We start from the raw sequence: 15,000 nt of genomic DNA, 5'->3' as shown, positions 1-15,000 counted from the left end.
AAATATAAACACAGACACACACACAGACACACATACACAGACACACACAGAACACACCCACACATACAGACACACACTTCGCCGTAATCCAATTTGGATCGGTGATGATATCAGAGAAAGTTGGGCCAAGTTGAGAGAGCGATTGTCTTCTGTTGAGGGGTAACCGCGTTTTTCTCCTTATCTCTCGGCTCGATCTCGAGAAACTGAGAGAGACAATGACTCCAAATCTGGAAATGGGAGCTTGGAATTGATAAGAACGTGGCCACGAGGATATATAAGTCGGCTGCTACCCAATCTATAAGCGCAGACACACGCACGTACAGAAAATCTCTTAGGAATTAGAAAGGAAAGGTAGGATTATGACTGAGGTAGCAACTAGGAACTGTGGAGAGGAAAGCATTTCAGTTTTTTTCTTGCGAATATATATAATTCTTAGGTCAAGAAATAACAAAAGCCATTTCCACAGATTTTCTGCAATACACTACGCACCCATGGGAATCACAAGCAATATTATTATTTAATAATCCATAGACTATTGCATTTTGGAAGTATTTTACTCTCGATTTCCTTCGTTCAATGTCAAAACAGTGAAAATATGAAAGAAGGTGCGTTTTTAACTAAAATTGTCCTATGAAATCAACTGACAGATGATATCCAGAATAAAGATCAATATGGAAAAAAGTCACAAAATTGCGGAACTGGTACTACTATAGTATGGTATCTACCATCCATTTTCTACATTTGACCCCTCAGGGGCTAGTACTAAACACGGCGAAACAGTGTAGGTGAGTCACTGTTTCGCCGTGTTTAGTACTAGCCCCTGGGGGATCAGATAGTTTTGTATATAGTTTGAGGAAGTAGTTGCCATAGGTCTTAATTGGGTTGTTTGGTAGATAGCATCCTAATTTTTGGTAGGTCACGAATAGCTCGGTAGATATCATAGCGCCGAGGAATTCTGGGTTATTGACAAAAGTTCAGAAGTTCAACCAAATCTGACTCAAAACCTTGTCGGACACTTTGTCTTCAGTGGTCTCCCAAGTGGCCCCTATATGAAACACTTAACTCTTTGACTTTTCATTTCGTCGATTTTTAATTTTGTTTATCATAAAGAAAGAATTATACACAAATTCTTCTGATTGATCTGCCTAAAATAAACGACAATGAACCCTTATGAAACAGCCAAGTTTACTCACGATTTTGAATTCTTGAATTGGATTACAGACTAAGCTTATTCTAAACCCATTATTGAAATGCGTTTTTGCAAATGAGATTTCAGTGTAAGGAATTTAAATCCATCCAACTGTATCCTGAGATTAGTCAGTCAGAAAAATCTTATAGTATTGTTAAATTCTAACAGTTTAAGATACTGAAGGAGGTCTTAGTGATTTTCGTACAATGGTTATTTCAAGAATTTTGCACTCCACGGGAAAAAGAAATTCTCCAGCCATTCATCTATTCACTGAATAGTCTATGACGACGAGTTGTTAAGATCTGACTATTCCTTATTCACAGTGATAATACTAACTTCTCAGGTAGGATGATAATATCAGTTGCTAAAAACCGATGGTAATTGTAATTCCTCGCTACAGGTTGTGTGATTCTTCAGCTATGATAATAATATCAATTCCACCGTCTTGATAATGATGGTAATTCCACAATTACAAAAATAAGGACAACTCCTCATTGACGAAGACAGTGACAATTACTCAATGACATAGGAAATTCCTCATTCACGTCTATACCTTTAATTCGTAGGTCATGGCGATATTGACAATTTCTCAGTTGCAAGAATTGTGACTAAAAGCAATTACCATTATCATTGTGCCTAATTATTTACCATCAACACCATGACTTAGGTACTGTCATAATCGTTGCAACTTACGAATACCTGTATCATCGTGACTGAGGAACTGTCATAATCTTTGCAAATGAGAAATTGTCATTATCACCATAACCCATGAATCAAAGGTATCGTAATGAATGAAGAATTGTCACTGTCATCGCGGCTGAGGAATTGTCCTTATTTTTGTAATTGTTGCATTACCATTATTATCATGACGGAGGAATTGCTATTATTATTATAAATGAGGAATAACACATAGCCCGTACTGAGTAGTTACAATTATCATCGTTTCTGACGATAATAGGAATTTGTAAGTCACGATGATAGTGGTAATTCCTCAGTCACATGGATTATGTAAATTCCTCATTAGTACGATAACATTTACTTCATTGCCACGACGATAATAATAATAATAGCTAGGATAATAACAGAATTTGTCAGCCTCTAGGATGATGACATTCCTCAGTCCTCACGATAAGGGTAATTCCTCCGGCACAGTTGCAAATAAAGCCTTTCAGTTATCACCCTGATGGAATGAGGAGGAATTCTTTCCTTATAATAATCCTAATTTCTCAATCGCGATAGTGATGGAAACATTAAAGCCTTAATAATGAAGGATTTTCAGTCAGTAAGATGACGACATATTTGAAGTCATGGTTGTAATGAGAATTTGTCAGTCATAATGTAAATGAAAGTAAAGAAGGAATTATTATGATAATAAAAATACTGAATTTATAAACGGGAAGTCGATAATGACAAGCCTTGAAGTAAATAAACAGCGATGGGTTTTCTTCAGTCACAATCGTAACAAAAGTATCTCAGTGGTAATGTTACTGGTAACAGTTTAGTTAAAATTGTAATGATAAATTTAAATTCATAATGACACTGACATTTTCAGGAAATGGCATATTTCTTACAACAGTTTTGATAAATGATATATTTCTTACAACAGTTTTGATCCAAGTCTATTAGTCATAAGGGCCATATAATGTAAACCTACCAGCTATACGTAACGCCCATAACTCTACGTAATTTATAGTGACAGACACTAACTTGATTTGTTTTCAAAGATTTTGATGGCCTGCAGTAGCCTATATGTGCAGGAATTTAGCCGGACTGTCTTAAACAAAAAGCAGTACATAGTAAATAGGATTAAAGTCTTGTTAAATTTTAGCGTACAGTGTCTCTGTCTGACTTACTATAAACATACAGACAAAGATTTTCTGCTCTAGTCAGAGATCTAACATGTAGACCATTGCCATTTCCCTGGGGATCAATCCTCTACAGGCTGTGTTGCGTATCAGTAACGAGTTTCTCATACGCGGCACCGGCATGCAGTAACTGGAAATTACCTCATAAGAATTAAATGTTTTACTAATTCCATTAGAATGTCATGATATGCTAACAGTTATGCATTCTCGTCTCTTAGTTTATTGCCAAGGTTGGAATTGTATTACTGCTTCCATTTTCCCGATTCTAGTAAGCCACAATCTTATAAAAGCTTAGTTTATCGCTTCTTTCTTCAGATCTGGTCAAGATAAGGACGTAATTTTCCTACTATATCGAGTCAAATTTAAATTTGTTGGAAAGGTGCTCTGTTTCTATGGAAACCATTCATTAAGATCGGCATAAATTCCAATGCATAAAAGGGGTCTTACGAAACTTTGAGGCTTCGAGTTTTATGCATAATAATGAGGAATTGAGGAAGTTTAACGATCGCCCCACGCCTTCCTATCCAGAAAGATATTTGAAATTCTGTTACTTATTACACACGCACACATTTTCTAGATTCACAAACATTAGGCCACAATTATTGTTTAATATCGTATTCACTGTACATGAGAAACAGCTTCAGTACTTATGAGTCCTTTTAGGCTAGGTTATGCCGGAGGCATAGTAAACTAGATATTAAACAATATTTTTGGCTTAATACTTGTGAATATATATATATATATATATATATATATATATATATATATATATATATATATATATATATATATATATATATATATATATATATATATATATATATATATGTATATATACTGTATATATATACATACACACACATATACTATATATATATATATATATATATATATATATATATATATATATATATATATATATATATATATATATATATATATATATATATATGCATACGTCTCGTAAGCCTACCTTCCTAACTGCTTTGGCTTAACAGTTGTTAACAGAAACCGCAAGATTTCTATTGCTCCAAAGAGCGTAAGAGGCAAGGTACAGACTTTCCTTTTAGTCATATAATTACATCAGGTAAGAACTAATCTCGCTCGCTGGTAATTTATGGCTTTACTTCTGCAATCTTTTTTTTTTTTTTTACGTGTAGTTCTTACCGGGAATATTCTATAAAGTTATTATACAACGATTCGACCTAAAAACAACGTAGGGGAAATCATATATTGATTGATAGACTGACTGGTTATGTACAATGCCTTCAAAATAACAACAACGAGCATCGACGCCGAGATAAGCAAAGATATAAATGAAATTTTTCCACTGGCAGAGAAGTACTTAAAGACGACCATTTGTATTGTGTTTACACGGTCCCCAAGTAGCCGAGTGTGAATTGGTTTTAAGCTATGCAAACCTAGCGGTGGGATTTTCAATGGACGTTTAAAATTCGTTTCATTTGTTTCTCGATTCCTTTTCTGTGACCAGATTCCAATACCACTAAATCAACTCAATAATTTATCTTCATTTACTAAGAGCCCTGCAAGTCATCAGAATATCGGAATATCTACACATACATAAAGCATAATAAACGTACTTGATAAGATCACTTTTCGAAATCCTTACAATGCGCTCAGAAACCATTTGCATAGACTACAAAAACATTACCTCGCGATGAGAACGAGACGCAGACGACATCTTGTACAAAAACGCGTTTGCCTTGACACGTTATAATGAGCCGGAATGCGTTAGACTTTCATTGGTCGTAATCTTTCTGGAACAAAGCGGAAACACCTTTGGCAATGAACCTGAGCACCTCAACATCAGTGGTTTACCTGTGGTTTTGAAATTTCTCAGTTCTCACTATCTGTGGCCTGTGCCTGAAGAGGCTCTTATGATTCAAACTCTGAATGAGATGAGAAATCTTTTTGCATTTATATATGAATCTAAGACAACAGCTTATACACGCAGACACACACACTGTATATATATATATATATATATATATATATATATATATATATATATATATATATATATATATATATATATATATGTGTGTGTGTGTGTGTGTGTGTGTGTATGTGTGTATACACACATGTATATATTATATATACATGCACAGCACGTATATTTGTATGTATGTAAGTATAAAAAAGGCCACATACAAAAATCAGTGCATTTGTACATTAGCAGGCAAGCTCTGTCAAGGATGCAACTAGTCATTCCAGAGAATTCCGATCCAGAAAACTGAATTTTGGAAAGTAAAAATACCGTTTACTTAAAAAATAAAAAGACTTTATCCTTTGTTTTTGTTCAAACAGTTACCAAGTCATTTTTGCGGCCAATTTGTAAAATTCTATTTTCATCCAAACAATCTGTTTGCCCAAGGACTTTTTGCATTTTACATCACTGTACTTACGCAAACGAAAATCTAGATACTCTACTCCTTCGCGTTCTTATTTTCCATCGTCTTATTCATGATGATTCATGGCTTCAGGACAAGTTTCTCTGTGGAGTCTACTTTTTCATTTTTACTTCAGCTATCTCCTCCATATTAGTTTTTACGATCTTCCCTCTATTTCTATTCCTTTCTCTTCTCCCTCAACATGATGCCTGGAACAAAATGTTTCTTCAAAGTCTGTACATCATCCCTTAAAACAATAGGTTGTCGTCTATTTCTTCATTTTCTAATTAATTTTTCCACGTCTCAAGAATAAACTGGACATAATTCTGGTTTTATTTCAATAAAAAAAAAGGTAGCATCAAGGCACTGCAAACGCACAAATAACCAAATACTCGATTGTTCACTTCGGATTGATGGTACGATAAACTTGCTTATCCTTCAAACAGCGATATAAATTCCCAACTTAGAGTAGGACAACAGGTGAATATTTCGGAATTTGTCTAAAGTGACAATTTCGTGCAAGAGAAAAAAGTAAATTAAGTCATTAAAGAGAGAGCTCACAAATTATGACAAAGACTATCTGAAACAACTAACGATTTAGTCTTTGTGTACATTCGTGCCTTGGTGGAGCCAGATTCGTTGCCAAATTCTGTGCCTTGCTCTGAGTTTTGTATTTCCTCCAAAAATAACAGATGACTTCTAGCTTGAGCAAAGTCTATGAGCTGTACATGATGTGGCGACACTGTCGCGTCTCCAGGAACACTTAATTATGGCACATCATTCTTCATTCACTTATCTCGACATTAGCTAAAAAAAAAAAAAAAACTTGTTTACAGCTGCAAAAAATAAAAAAGACAAGACTTGGCCTTGCATTATATACTAAACCACACTGATACTTGATTTTTATGCTAATTTACCAGTCAGTGTTCCTGGCATAGTGATTCTGTTTATCTTCCTGTACATATACAGACACACAAACACACACACATATATATGTATATGTGTGTGTGTGTAAGTGTGCGCGCTTCTGTGCTTGTGTAAGTTATTACAGATCACCATGTTTATAAAATTCAAATGCTAAAATGATATATGTGGTATCACGTTACCCGTTACCCATGAACTGAAGATACGGCCTTTGCTGTTCCAGTTTTTACTGCTTATGTAACTAATTTACCGCATCACTCTCGGTGAGTGTTCTCTCGTCTAGAATAATCCGGATGCTTTGAAGGCCAAAGACATAGGCTACGCACTGTCCAGATCATGCCGAGATATTTTGTAGTCGGTGTATCTAAGCAAGCATGCGCACAGTTGTTCATGTGCATACGCCAGCACACACACACATGTATAAACACGCACACACATATATTATATATAAACATGTATGTATAAATATATAAATATATGTACACACACACACATATATATATATATAAGAAAAAATTAACTTTCAAAGTTCGTCAAATAATTTTCTATTTTAATATAAATTTCACGTTTCCCCCAAGTCTTTTACGCTAATACTTACTAAAACCAATTTAATAATTTCTGTTTATAAATTACAAATATATGTTATTCTAATACATGTATCAAACAATGTCATCGTCGTCATTTACATATATATACATATGTATATATTACTGTATATATATATGCATGTATGTGTTGGTCAATTTCGTTATAATATAAATATATATATATATATATATATATATATATATATATATATATGTATATGTATATATGTATACATATGCATAAATACATTTGCAATAGTCACAGTGACTTTACTTTTCGATTTCCTCAAACTTTTTGGATGCTCTTGTCACCACAAAGATTTAAACCTAAATGAAGAAACAATGAAGCTTGAATTTCTAGTCAATGGCGCCTGTGGCCTTGTTCCATCATAATAATAATAATAATAATAATAATAATAATAATAATAATAATAATAATAATAATACTGCGTAAACGCTTAAGAACTATGCTACTTTGGTGAAGATGGGTCTTTTGTAGCTTTACCAAAATGTATCTGAATTCGACAGGTAAATGTGTATGTATGTATTTGAAGGAATAGAATTATATCCTCAGTGGTCGACTGCTAACCTCACTCTGACATATCGGGTGTGGGTTCGAATCCAGCCACGGACGTCAGGATCTCTTCATTTAAAACATAATAGTGACAAGCAAATCTGAAATGTGACAGTAAATCGAGAGGTAACAAGCCACAAGCAACTCTGAAAGATGACAGTAAATCGAGAGGTAACAAGCCACAAGCAGCTCTGAAAGATGACAGTAAATCGAGAGGTAACAAGCCACAAGCAACTCTGAAAGGTGACAGTAAATCGAGAGGTAACAAGCCACAAGCAACTCTGAAAGGTGACAGTAAATCGAGAGATAACAAGCCACAAGCAACTCTGAAAGGTGACAGTAAATCGAGAGGTAACAAGGCCACTGTGATTATTTCGGTTATTTTTACACATAAACAATCATATGGTTACCTGCAACGTCGACAGAATAATCCGTAATAAATAAGACGACGTATTCCCGAGAGGAACAAGTACCAACACAGCATGAGTCCACCAGTACTTGAAAATCCTCTTCGATTGATCTTGTATTGATTTTTCGAGTTCGTTTCTCTTGTATAAACCCGGAACTTCCCTGGCCGCCCCTTAAGCCCCTAGACACATCATCAGTAAGACCTCGCGGTTCGCCCCAAGAATATTTGATTTTCGGGTGAAGAAGGTGGAGGACGTTCGACTGGAGGAGGAGGAGGAGGCGGAGGCAGATGAAAAGAAGACTAAGAAAAAGGGGGAGAACGGAGAAGCAAAGGAGGGGATCAAAAAGCTCCCCTTCGCCACAAAAACAATAGACTAGAGCTGGAGATCTTTCCTTTGAACTTTGCCAATATATCGTCCGAGACTCATTAGGTCTGAGTAAAAATTAAACATTCCAGACATTATGGGGGAAAATACTATTTAAGGCAAGATTTATTCTAGATCCTACTTCTATATACCAAATCAGCGTATGGAGAACACATACAACAATGAAAATGGTTCGGCATGATGACGTTGATTCTTAAAGCAAATTGGCATCAAAATCTAGAGTTGCGCATTCAATTCTTAAATCGAATCAATGTAATATCAATAAAAGAAAATGATAAACTTAAACTTATTGACTAAGCCAGACTCTAGGGTTACCCATTATTACTTATTAACATCCACTAATTAATGACTAGTCTTGACATTTAGCTATTGGATTATGTGCTATGTAGGTATATACATGTTGATACTAATGGACAGAATGTTGAACCACACAGTATCTTTACTCCTGTTAAAAATGTCGTGGAGTAATGAAATGCTAATTCCACTTCAGATAATGAATATTCATGATTTTATGTCCTATGTTCATGTTGCCAATAATAATTGCAAATATACATTTAGAAGTAAAACTGGCATAACGTTATACGCATATCAAATTACCACACACAGCCACGTTGTGAATTATAACGAATAAACTGAAGTACTACCAGGGAACTTCTATTAAAACTAAATTTAAGTAAAAGCTGCTGACGAGGCAGGGCAGAGAAGCATCAGTGTCATCTTCATGTGATAATGTAGTGATGTAGAAAGTGTTATGGATGCAACACCTCCTCTATCATACGACGACGTAGACTGAGACTACCGATACTACAATATGGAATTAGGTGATCTGTGAACACTTTCGAATCAATTTCTAGCAGTTTTCCTTGTATTTAACTTTAGCCTTTGCCATTTTTTTTTTTTGGTAGTGGCTGCTTTTACCACGAAGGCCGCCGCAAAGCGAAACTTAATGTTCTCATCTGGAAAACTGTCTACTTTGACACCGATCAGTGCAAGGCTGAACTGGGGTCACACGTATCCATTAAGGGTCCGTTTCGTTTGTCAGAATTTCATTTGATATTCCTAAGCTACAAGGCTTACTTTTTTTTTTATTCAAGTCACACACTAGGAAATAGTGGACTAACAGGAAATGACAGTATTTGGGCAAGTCCAGATTGCTGTACAAATGTCGTTGACTCAGTGATGAATATAAATGCAACGTAATTTACCTACTGTAGCGAGGTTAGATACATTTATGGGCCACAGCCCAAGACAAATCTATTGACATATCTAAAACCTGGTTTTAGATCTTTATGTAACAAGCACCAAGTCCAAACTACACGACTGTCTTCGAAATGGTAGTGAACAAAGCTGACGTACTATTTGTAGTAGCTTGGGCAAAACATCTTTGTGCCAAAGAAATGAGAAATGAAAGTGTAGAATTTGGGTGTGCCCAAGATTTCGCAAAATATCCAAGGGAAGAATATAGGGCCATGTAAACACCTTGCAACGTGATGATGCTGGTTGCTCAACCCCATGTTTCGAACTTAGTAGTAGTCCAGACTATTGTTTCGTATAGTTACCCATTATTTGTCAAAGACATACTCTTCACTAATGGACGCTGACTAGTTTTCAAATTGGGTGTGATATGTGTGCAATAAGCTGCTGACGTGTACTACTCTACATTCCAGTGTGGAAGCTTTGCTTACGGAGCCAATGCAGTTGGGTAATGGAGGTAATGAGTTTTGCCGTATATCAGATGCTGAACTAGCAGTCTTTTTAAAATCGTTATTAATGTTTTTGATAACGATTTCAGAGAATGACTAAATCTCATATAAAGCCTATGCTATTTCTATATAGCTGTCTTATTTTGCGTTTTATTAAAAAAATATGAGTGTCGGTTGTAAATCTAGTGAGGGGTTTTAGCCTCATCTCGGAATAATATATATATATATATATATATATATATATATATATATATATATATATATATATATATATATATATATTATATATATATATATATATTATATATATATATATATGTGTGTGTCTGGTGTCTGTCTTTGTGCGCGCCTATATGGATCGAAAAGCGATCTGACTGCAGTACTATTCGTACTGGCAGACTTGCAAATGTTTGGCAACTGAAACCAGACGACATGACTGTAAAAACACCAACTTAGCTTTAGAGATATTCATAGCTAGAACTTCCTGCGGTGTAAACAAACAGCATGAGCTACAGCTAAAAGCAGGAAAAAAAGGACAACTGGGGGTATCACAGTGAAACATTTCCAAATTACCATTTTGGGTTTTTGCAGTTTGTAATTTTCAAAAGAAATATCTGTCGTCCGACTTATGAGGCTGGAAACAATTGGATGTTTCACATATGAGAGTGGAAACAATTGCATATTGCACCGAACTGGGGCATAAGAAACGGCATATTTCATTGCATGTAGGATGAAACAAGTGCCTATTTCACCTAAAGTGGAAACAACTGGACTTTTCTTTGAATACAGATGGAAAAAACTAGTTGTATCACCACTGTAGGATGGGAAAATAAATGAAAATTTCAGTCTGTGGACACAATAAACTGTGCTCTTCACTGTATGAAGGTGGAAACAGCAGCCTATTCCACCACTTGAGGGTGGGAACAAGATCCTATTTCACTACTTGAGGGTAGAAACAACAACCTATTTCACCACCTGAGGGTGAAAACAACGGATATTTCGGTGTACGAGATGGAAACAGCTGCAATTTTCACCGTATCAAGTTGGAAAACTGGATATTTCAAATGAGGGTGGCAGCAATTGTATACCTCACCACTCTGAGGTGGAAACAAATGCCTATTTCACAGTGAGTTGGAAACAACTGGATTTTACTCCGGATAAAGATGAGGAAGCAACTGGAAATTTCACTGTATATACATGCAATAAACTGTACATTTCGCTACTGAAGGTTTGAAAAACACAGACTTTTGCCACCCAAACATGAAAAGAAAGACTAACCAGAAATTTCATCGGATGAGGATATTAAAAACCCAGCATTTCAACATCTGAAGACGAAAAAAAAAAAGAACTTGAGATTTCATTGTGTAAGGATACGGTAATGATAAGTTACATATTCAAACTCCGTGAAGCTTGGAAAGATAAAATAACATTTCACTGTGGCTGGACATCAATGATCTTTGTCAGTGGTTCTGAGTGAACTCTACGGGATTTGCAGCCAGAGGTTGGGTAAGCAGAACTCTTGTAGAGTTTGGGAAGCTGTAGGGAGAGAACAATTTATGAGTTGACACTTCGGCTGGAAAGGTGGAAAAACTCAAGATTTCACAGGCCAAGGTCAAGGAACCTGGGGCACACTGGATTTCGCAGAAATTGATGAATTACCATTATGTGACCGGGGCTCTGTCTCAGAAGATGAGAGAGAGAGAGAGAGAGAGAGAGAGAGAGAGAGAGAGAGAGAGAGAGAGAGAGAGAGAGAGAGAGAGAGAGAGAGAGCTGGGAATATAACAGTCAAGGAATGTGAATACATTACAGGGAAAATTCACAGACTGTGGTGGAAAAGAACAAAGAGATTCACAATGTATAATATCAAGAAGATCACCTTTTAAATCTCCCAGGAAATAATGATACACATATTCACAACATTTCAGTCTCTCAATACGTAGGAAGAACCTAAGTTAGAATGTGGTGATTATGAAGTCATTTACTGACAACTGCTGAATATGTGTTAGTCTGTGTGTATGAGTGTTTGCATGAGTGAGTGTGAACCTAATTTTACAATCTGAGATGCTTAGGATGTCTTCGTACAAATTATACAATGAACACAACATGCTAATGATATCCGTAATGTTTGTTGCTAATATATATATATATATATATATATATATATATATATATATATATATATATATATATATATATATATATATAGAGTATTGGCATTAGCTTAATATTAATACCTATGCATGTATCCCATTTGCCCATGGCAGACTGAAAAGCATGACGAAACCCATGTGGACAAATTCTCTTAAATTATATAACCTATTCTTTCCTTAATTACAACTGACGACGGTTTCCATTTATTAAATAGATACTGATTGATTGCATTACGCATAATTTCTAATGCAACAGTGATGTCACCAATGATGAAAGAATGAGATACTTGATATCTAATCTCTTTTCATTCAAGAGATAGTGCAGGAGTGAAAATGACGTCTGAGAAGTCTCGTCTATCAAGATTTATATCAATGATCGATTCCCCAATCATTCAGGACGCCCCTGACTTCGATGTCTTAAGACCTGAAGCTTTTGTTTGTCGTAAGAGGAAAGGGCAAATAAAACCTGGCTTCTATATCGTTGTCGTTGTCCTTTTCTATTCACCTTTTCCATGATCACAGAAGGCACATCACGATCCTATCGCAGGCGTTGCACTCACCTGAACCGGTTTGGAGATTTCAATGTTCCGAAGGATTAGAAAATTTGCCTGCATTCCCTAAGACACCAAAGGCACGCATTACTAACTATGTCAGATAAAGTACGAACACTTACCATGCAGTGTAAATCCAACCAACACAAGTAAAACAACCCTGGACCACGACATGATCTTAGAACTGAAATTTAGACCAGTAAACTGTTGGTCTGCCCGTCGCGGCTGGAGAGTATTAGCCAAAGCGCGTGTGCTGCAGTGACGTCACGCTGCGCACGCTCGGTAGAGAGTTTCCAGATCGCACCATTTGACAATGCTTATCTTATTGATTTTTCATTATACGCCACAAACCTTTGATATTTTTTTTCCTTCTCTTTCGCTTTTATGCATTCCTTCGCGGCATTAGCTTCTATGGAGTTTATCATAAACCGAAGGAGTGCTGAAAATGACATAAGATAAAAATGGCAATTTATCACCGTCCCACTTTCACTTTCTCTTTCCCAATGCCACTACAGAGAGAGAGAGAGAGAGAGAGAGAGAGAGAGAGAGAGAGAGAGAGAGAGAGAGAGAGGGGAGCCATGGGTGCCTGAAATCTGAAGCCTCCCTTAGTAGTATTATAAAATTCCGACGGGGCAAATACGAGCGTATATCATCACGTGAACACAATTGATGCTGCTGCTTCCCCATCGACTTCTCCCACCACGAACCAATGCAAGAGGATCAATAAGTACCATGGGCCATAGATTCCAAAGAAGTGGAATTGAATTCCTCAGATTTAGCTTAAGAAAACAGACGTCATCTACAAATCGTTACATAATTAGTCTCAGCTTTGTTGAGACTGTGTCCGATTACAATCCTAAAATAGAAAGAGAGAGAGAGAATAATATATAAATTTCCCTTGAAATTATCATAAGTTTAGGCTGATTTAATATAGTCAATACCATACGAGCCGGAAACAAAGGGGGAAAAAATACATTTCCCTCAGACAGGAAAGCAGACTTGGAAAAACTGGGGTACGGAAATTGCCCTCCGTAGCCTTACTATCAATTGGCAACTCGATCATGACGTAACATCTACGCTCCGCCTCTCGTGTGGCCCTTTTCCGGAGGGCTTCAAGGTTAAAAAGGCGATAAGCTTTCCCATGGAAATACTTCAACGTTAATCCCTTAAGATGGCCTGATATTTAATTTTCCCGATATCTTGATCGTCCTTGGCGAAACGATAAGGGAATTTTACGTACTTGAGAGTTCCACAACGCTCTAACCGGCAGTGATTGCTTATTCTGGGGATACGATGTAATGGCAGGAGGGAATTATCCGGTGAAAAGGTAGGAAGAAAGCCACTGGGAATTTTGAGAAGAGATTATTCACTTCTAATTCAGGAAGTATCTTGCGGAAGTGGGGAAGTCCTTTTCCACAAAGGATGGAGCGTAATGCTGAAAGTGGTTTTAAAAATCAAGGAAAAAATCGCCTTCTCAGTTACTTGAAAAATTTCGTGTTGAATGAAATAAATCAGAACAACGGCTCCTCATTCAGACGAGTGGAATATTTACGATGAATGGAATGATTTCTGCAGCAGTTTTTTCATTACCAGGATTAACACAAAAAGCCTTTTCAAAAGCTCCTGACCCCTGTACAGTGAAATTCCTGAATGTGCAACATCTCATGTACATAGGAATTCTGGGAAATATGTCTCTTGCACGATGAAATGCCCAAATTCCTGTTTCCGCTAGAGTGAAACTCGAGAATGAAATATGATTAATCTCTTGTACATTGGAATACTGAATATATATGTACGATACACTGGGCATTATATATATTATCTTCTGTACAGTGAATTTTCAAAGTAAGCCACTATTTCCTTTACAACAACATCAATATGCATCGCATCCCCAGTACAGCGTTATTTCAGAATTGACCAAACTTGCTGTAATATGGTGCGCTGCGCAGGTCCTTAGTTATAGGAATATAAATGGAATATAAAATTTGGGCCTAAAGGCCAAACACTGGGACCTATGAGGTCATTCAGCTTTGGAAGGGAAATTGAGAGTTGAAGGTTTGAAAGGTGTAACAAGAGGGAAACCTCGCAGTTGCAGTATGTGGCAACTGTTAAAGAGGGTGGAAAGTAAAATCGAAGAAAGAGAATACGAACGGAGGAACAGTAAAAGGAATGAAAGGGGCCGAATGGACGCTGCAAAGAACCGTAAGTAATGCCAAAGGCACTAACCCCCCTACGGGAGTCCTCAGTTCTAT

The 15,000-nt window shown here is 36.4% G+C and overlaps 1 protein-coding gene across 5 annotated transcripts in view; it reads right to left on the bottom strand.

Annotated features, from left to right (window-relative positions):
- The window catches only part of LOC136849048 (protein Skeletor, isoforms B/C), a 298,256-nt gene that overhangs the window by 248,875 nt on the left and 34,381 nt on the right, over window positions 1-15,000 (bottom strand). For 3 of the 5 annotated variants that reach the window (XM_067121943.1, XM_067121945.1, XM_067121946.1), the window contains exon 1: window positions 12,871-12,988. The exons of 1 other annotated variant lie outside the window; for it this stretch is intronic. In XM_067121943.1, coding sequence (XP_066978044.1) covers window positions 12,871-12,922 — 52 coding nt within the window. In that variant the 5' untranslated portion in view covers window positions 12,923-12,988. Of the gene's footprint in view, window positions 1-12,870; window positions 12,989-15,000 lie in introns of those variants that run through there. One more of the 5 variants, XM_067121944.1, reaches the window with a different exon arrangement.

This window comes from Macrobrachium rosenbergii, chromosome 20 (genome assembly GCF_040412425.1).
Source record: "Macrobrachium rosenbergii isolate ZJJX-2024 chromosome 20, ASM4041242v1, whole genome shotgun sequence".
Classification (NCBI taxonomy): domain Eukaryota; kingdom Metazoa; phylum Arthropoda; class Malacostraca; order Decapoda; family Palaemonidae; genus Macrobrachium; species Macrobrachium rosenbergii.
This window is presented reverse-complemented; position numbering and strand designations above follow the sequence as displayed.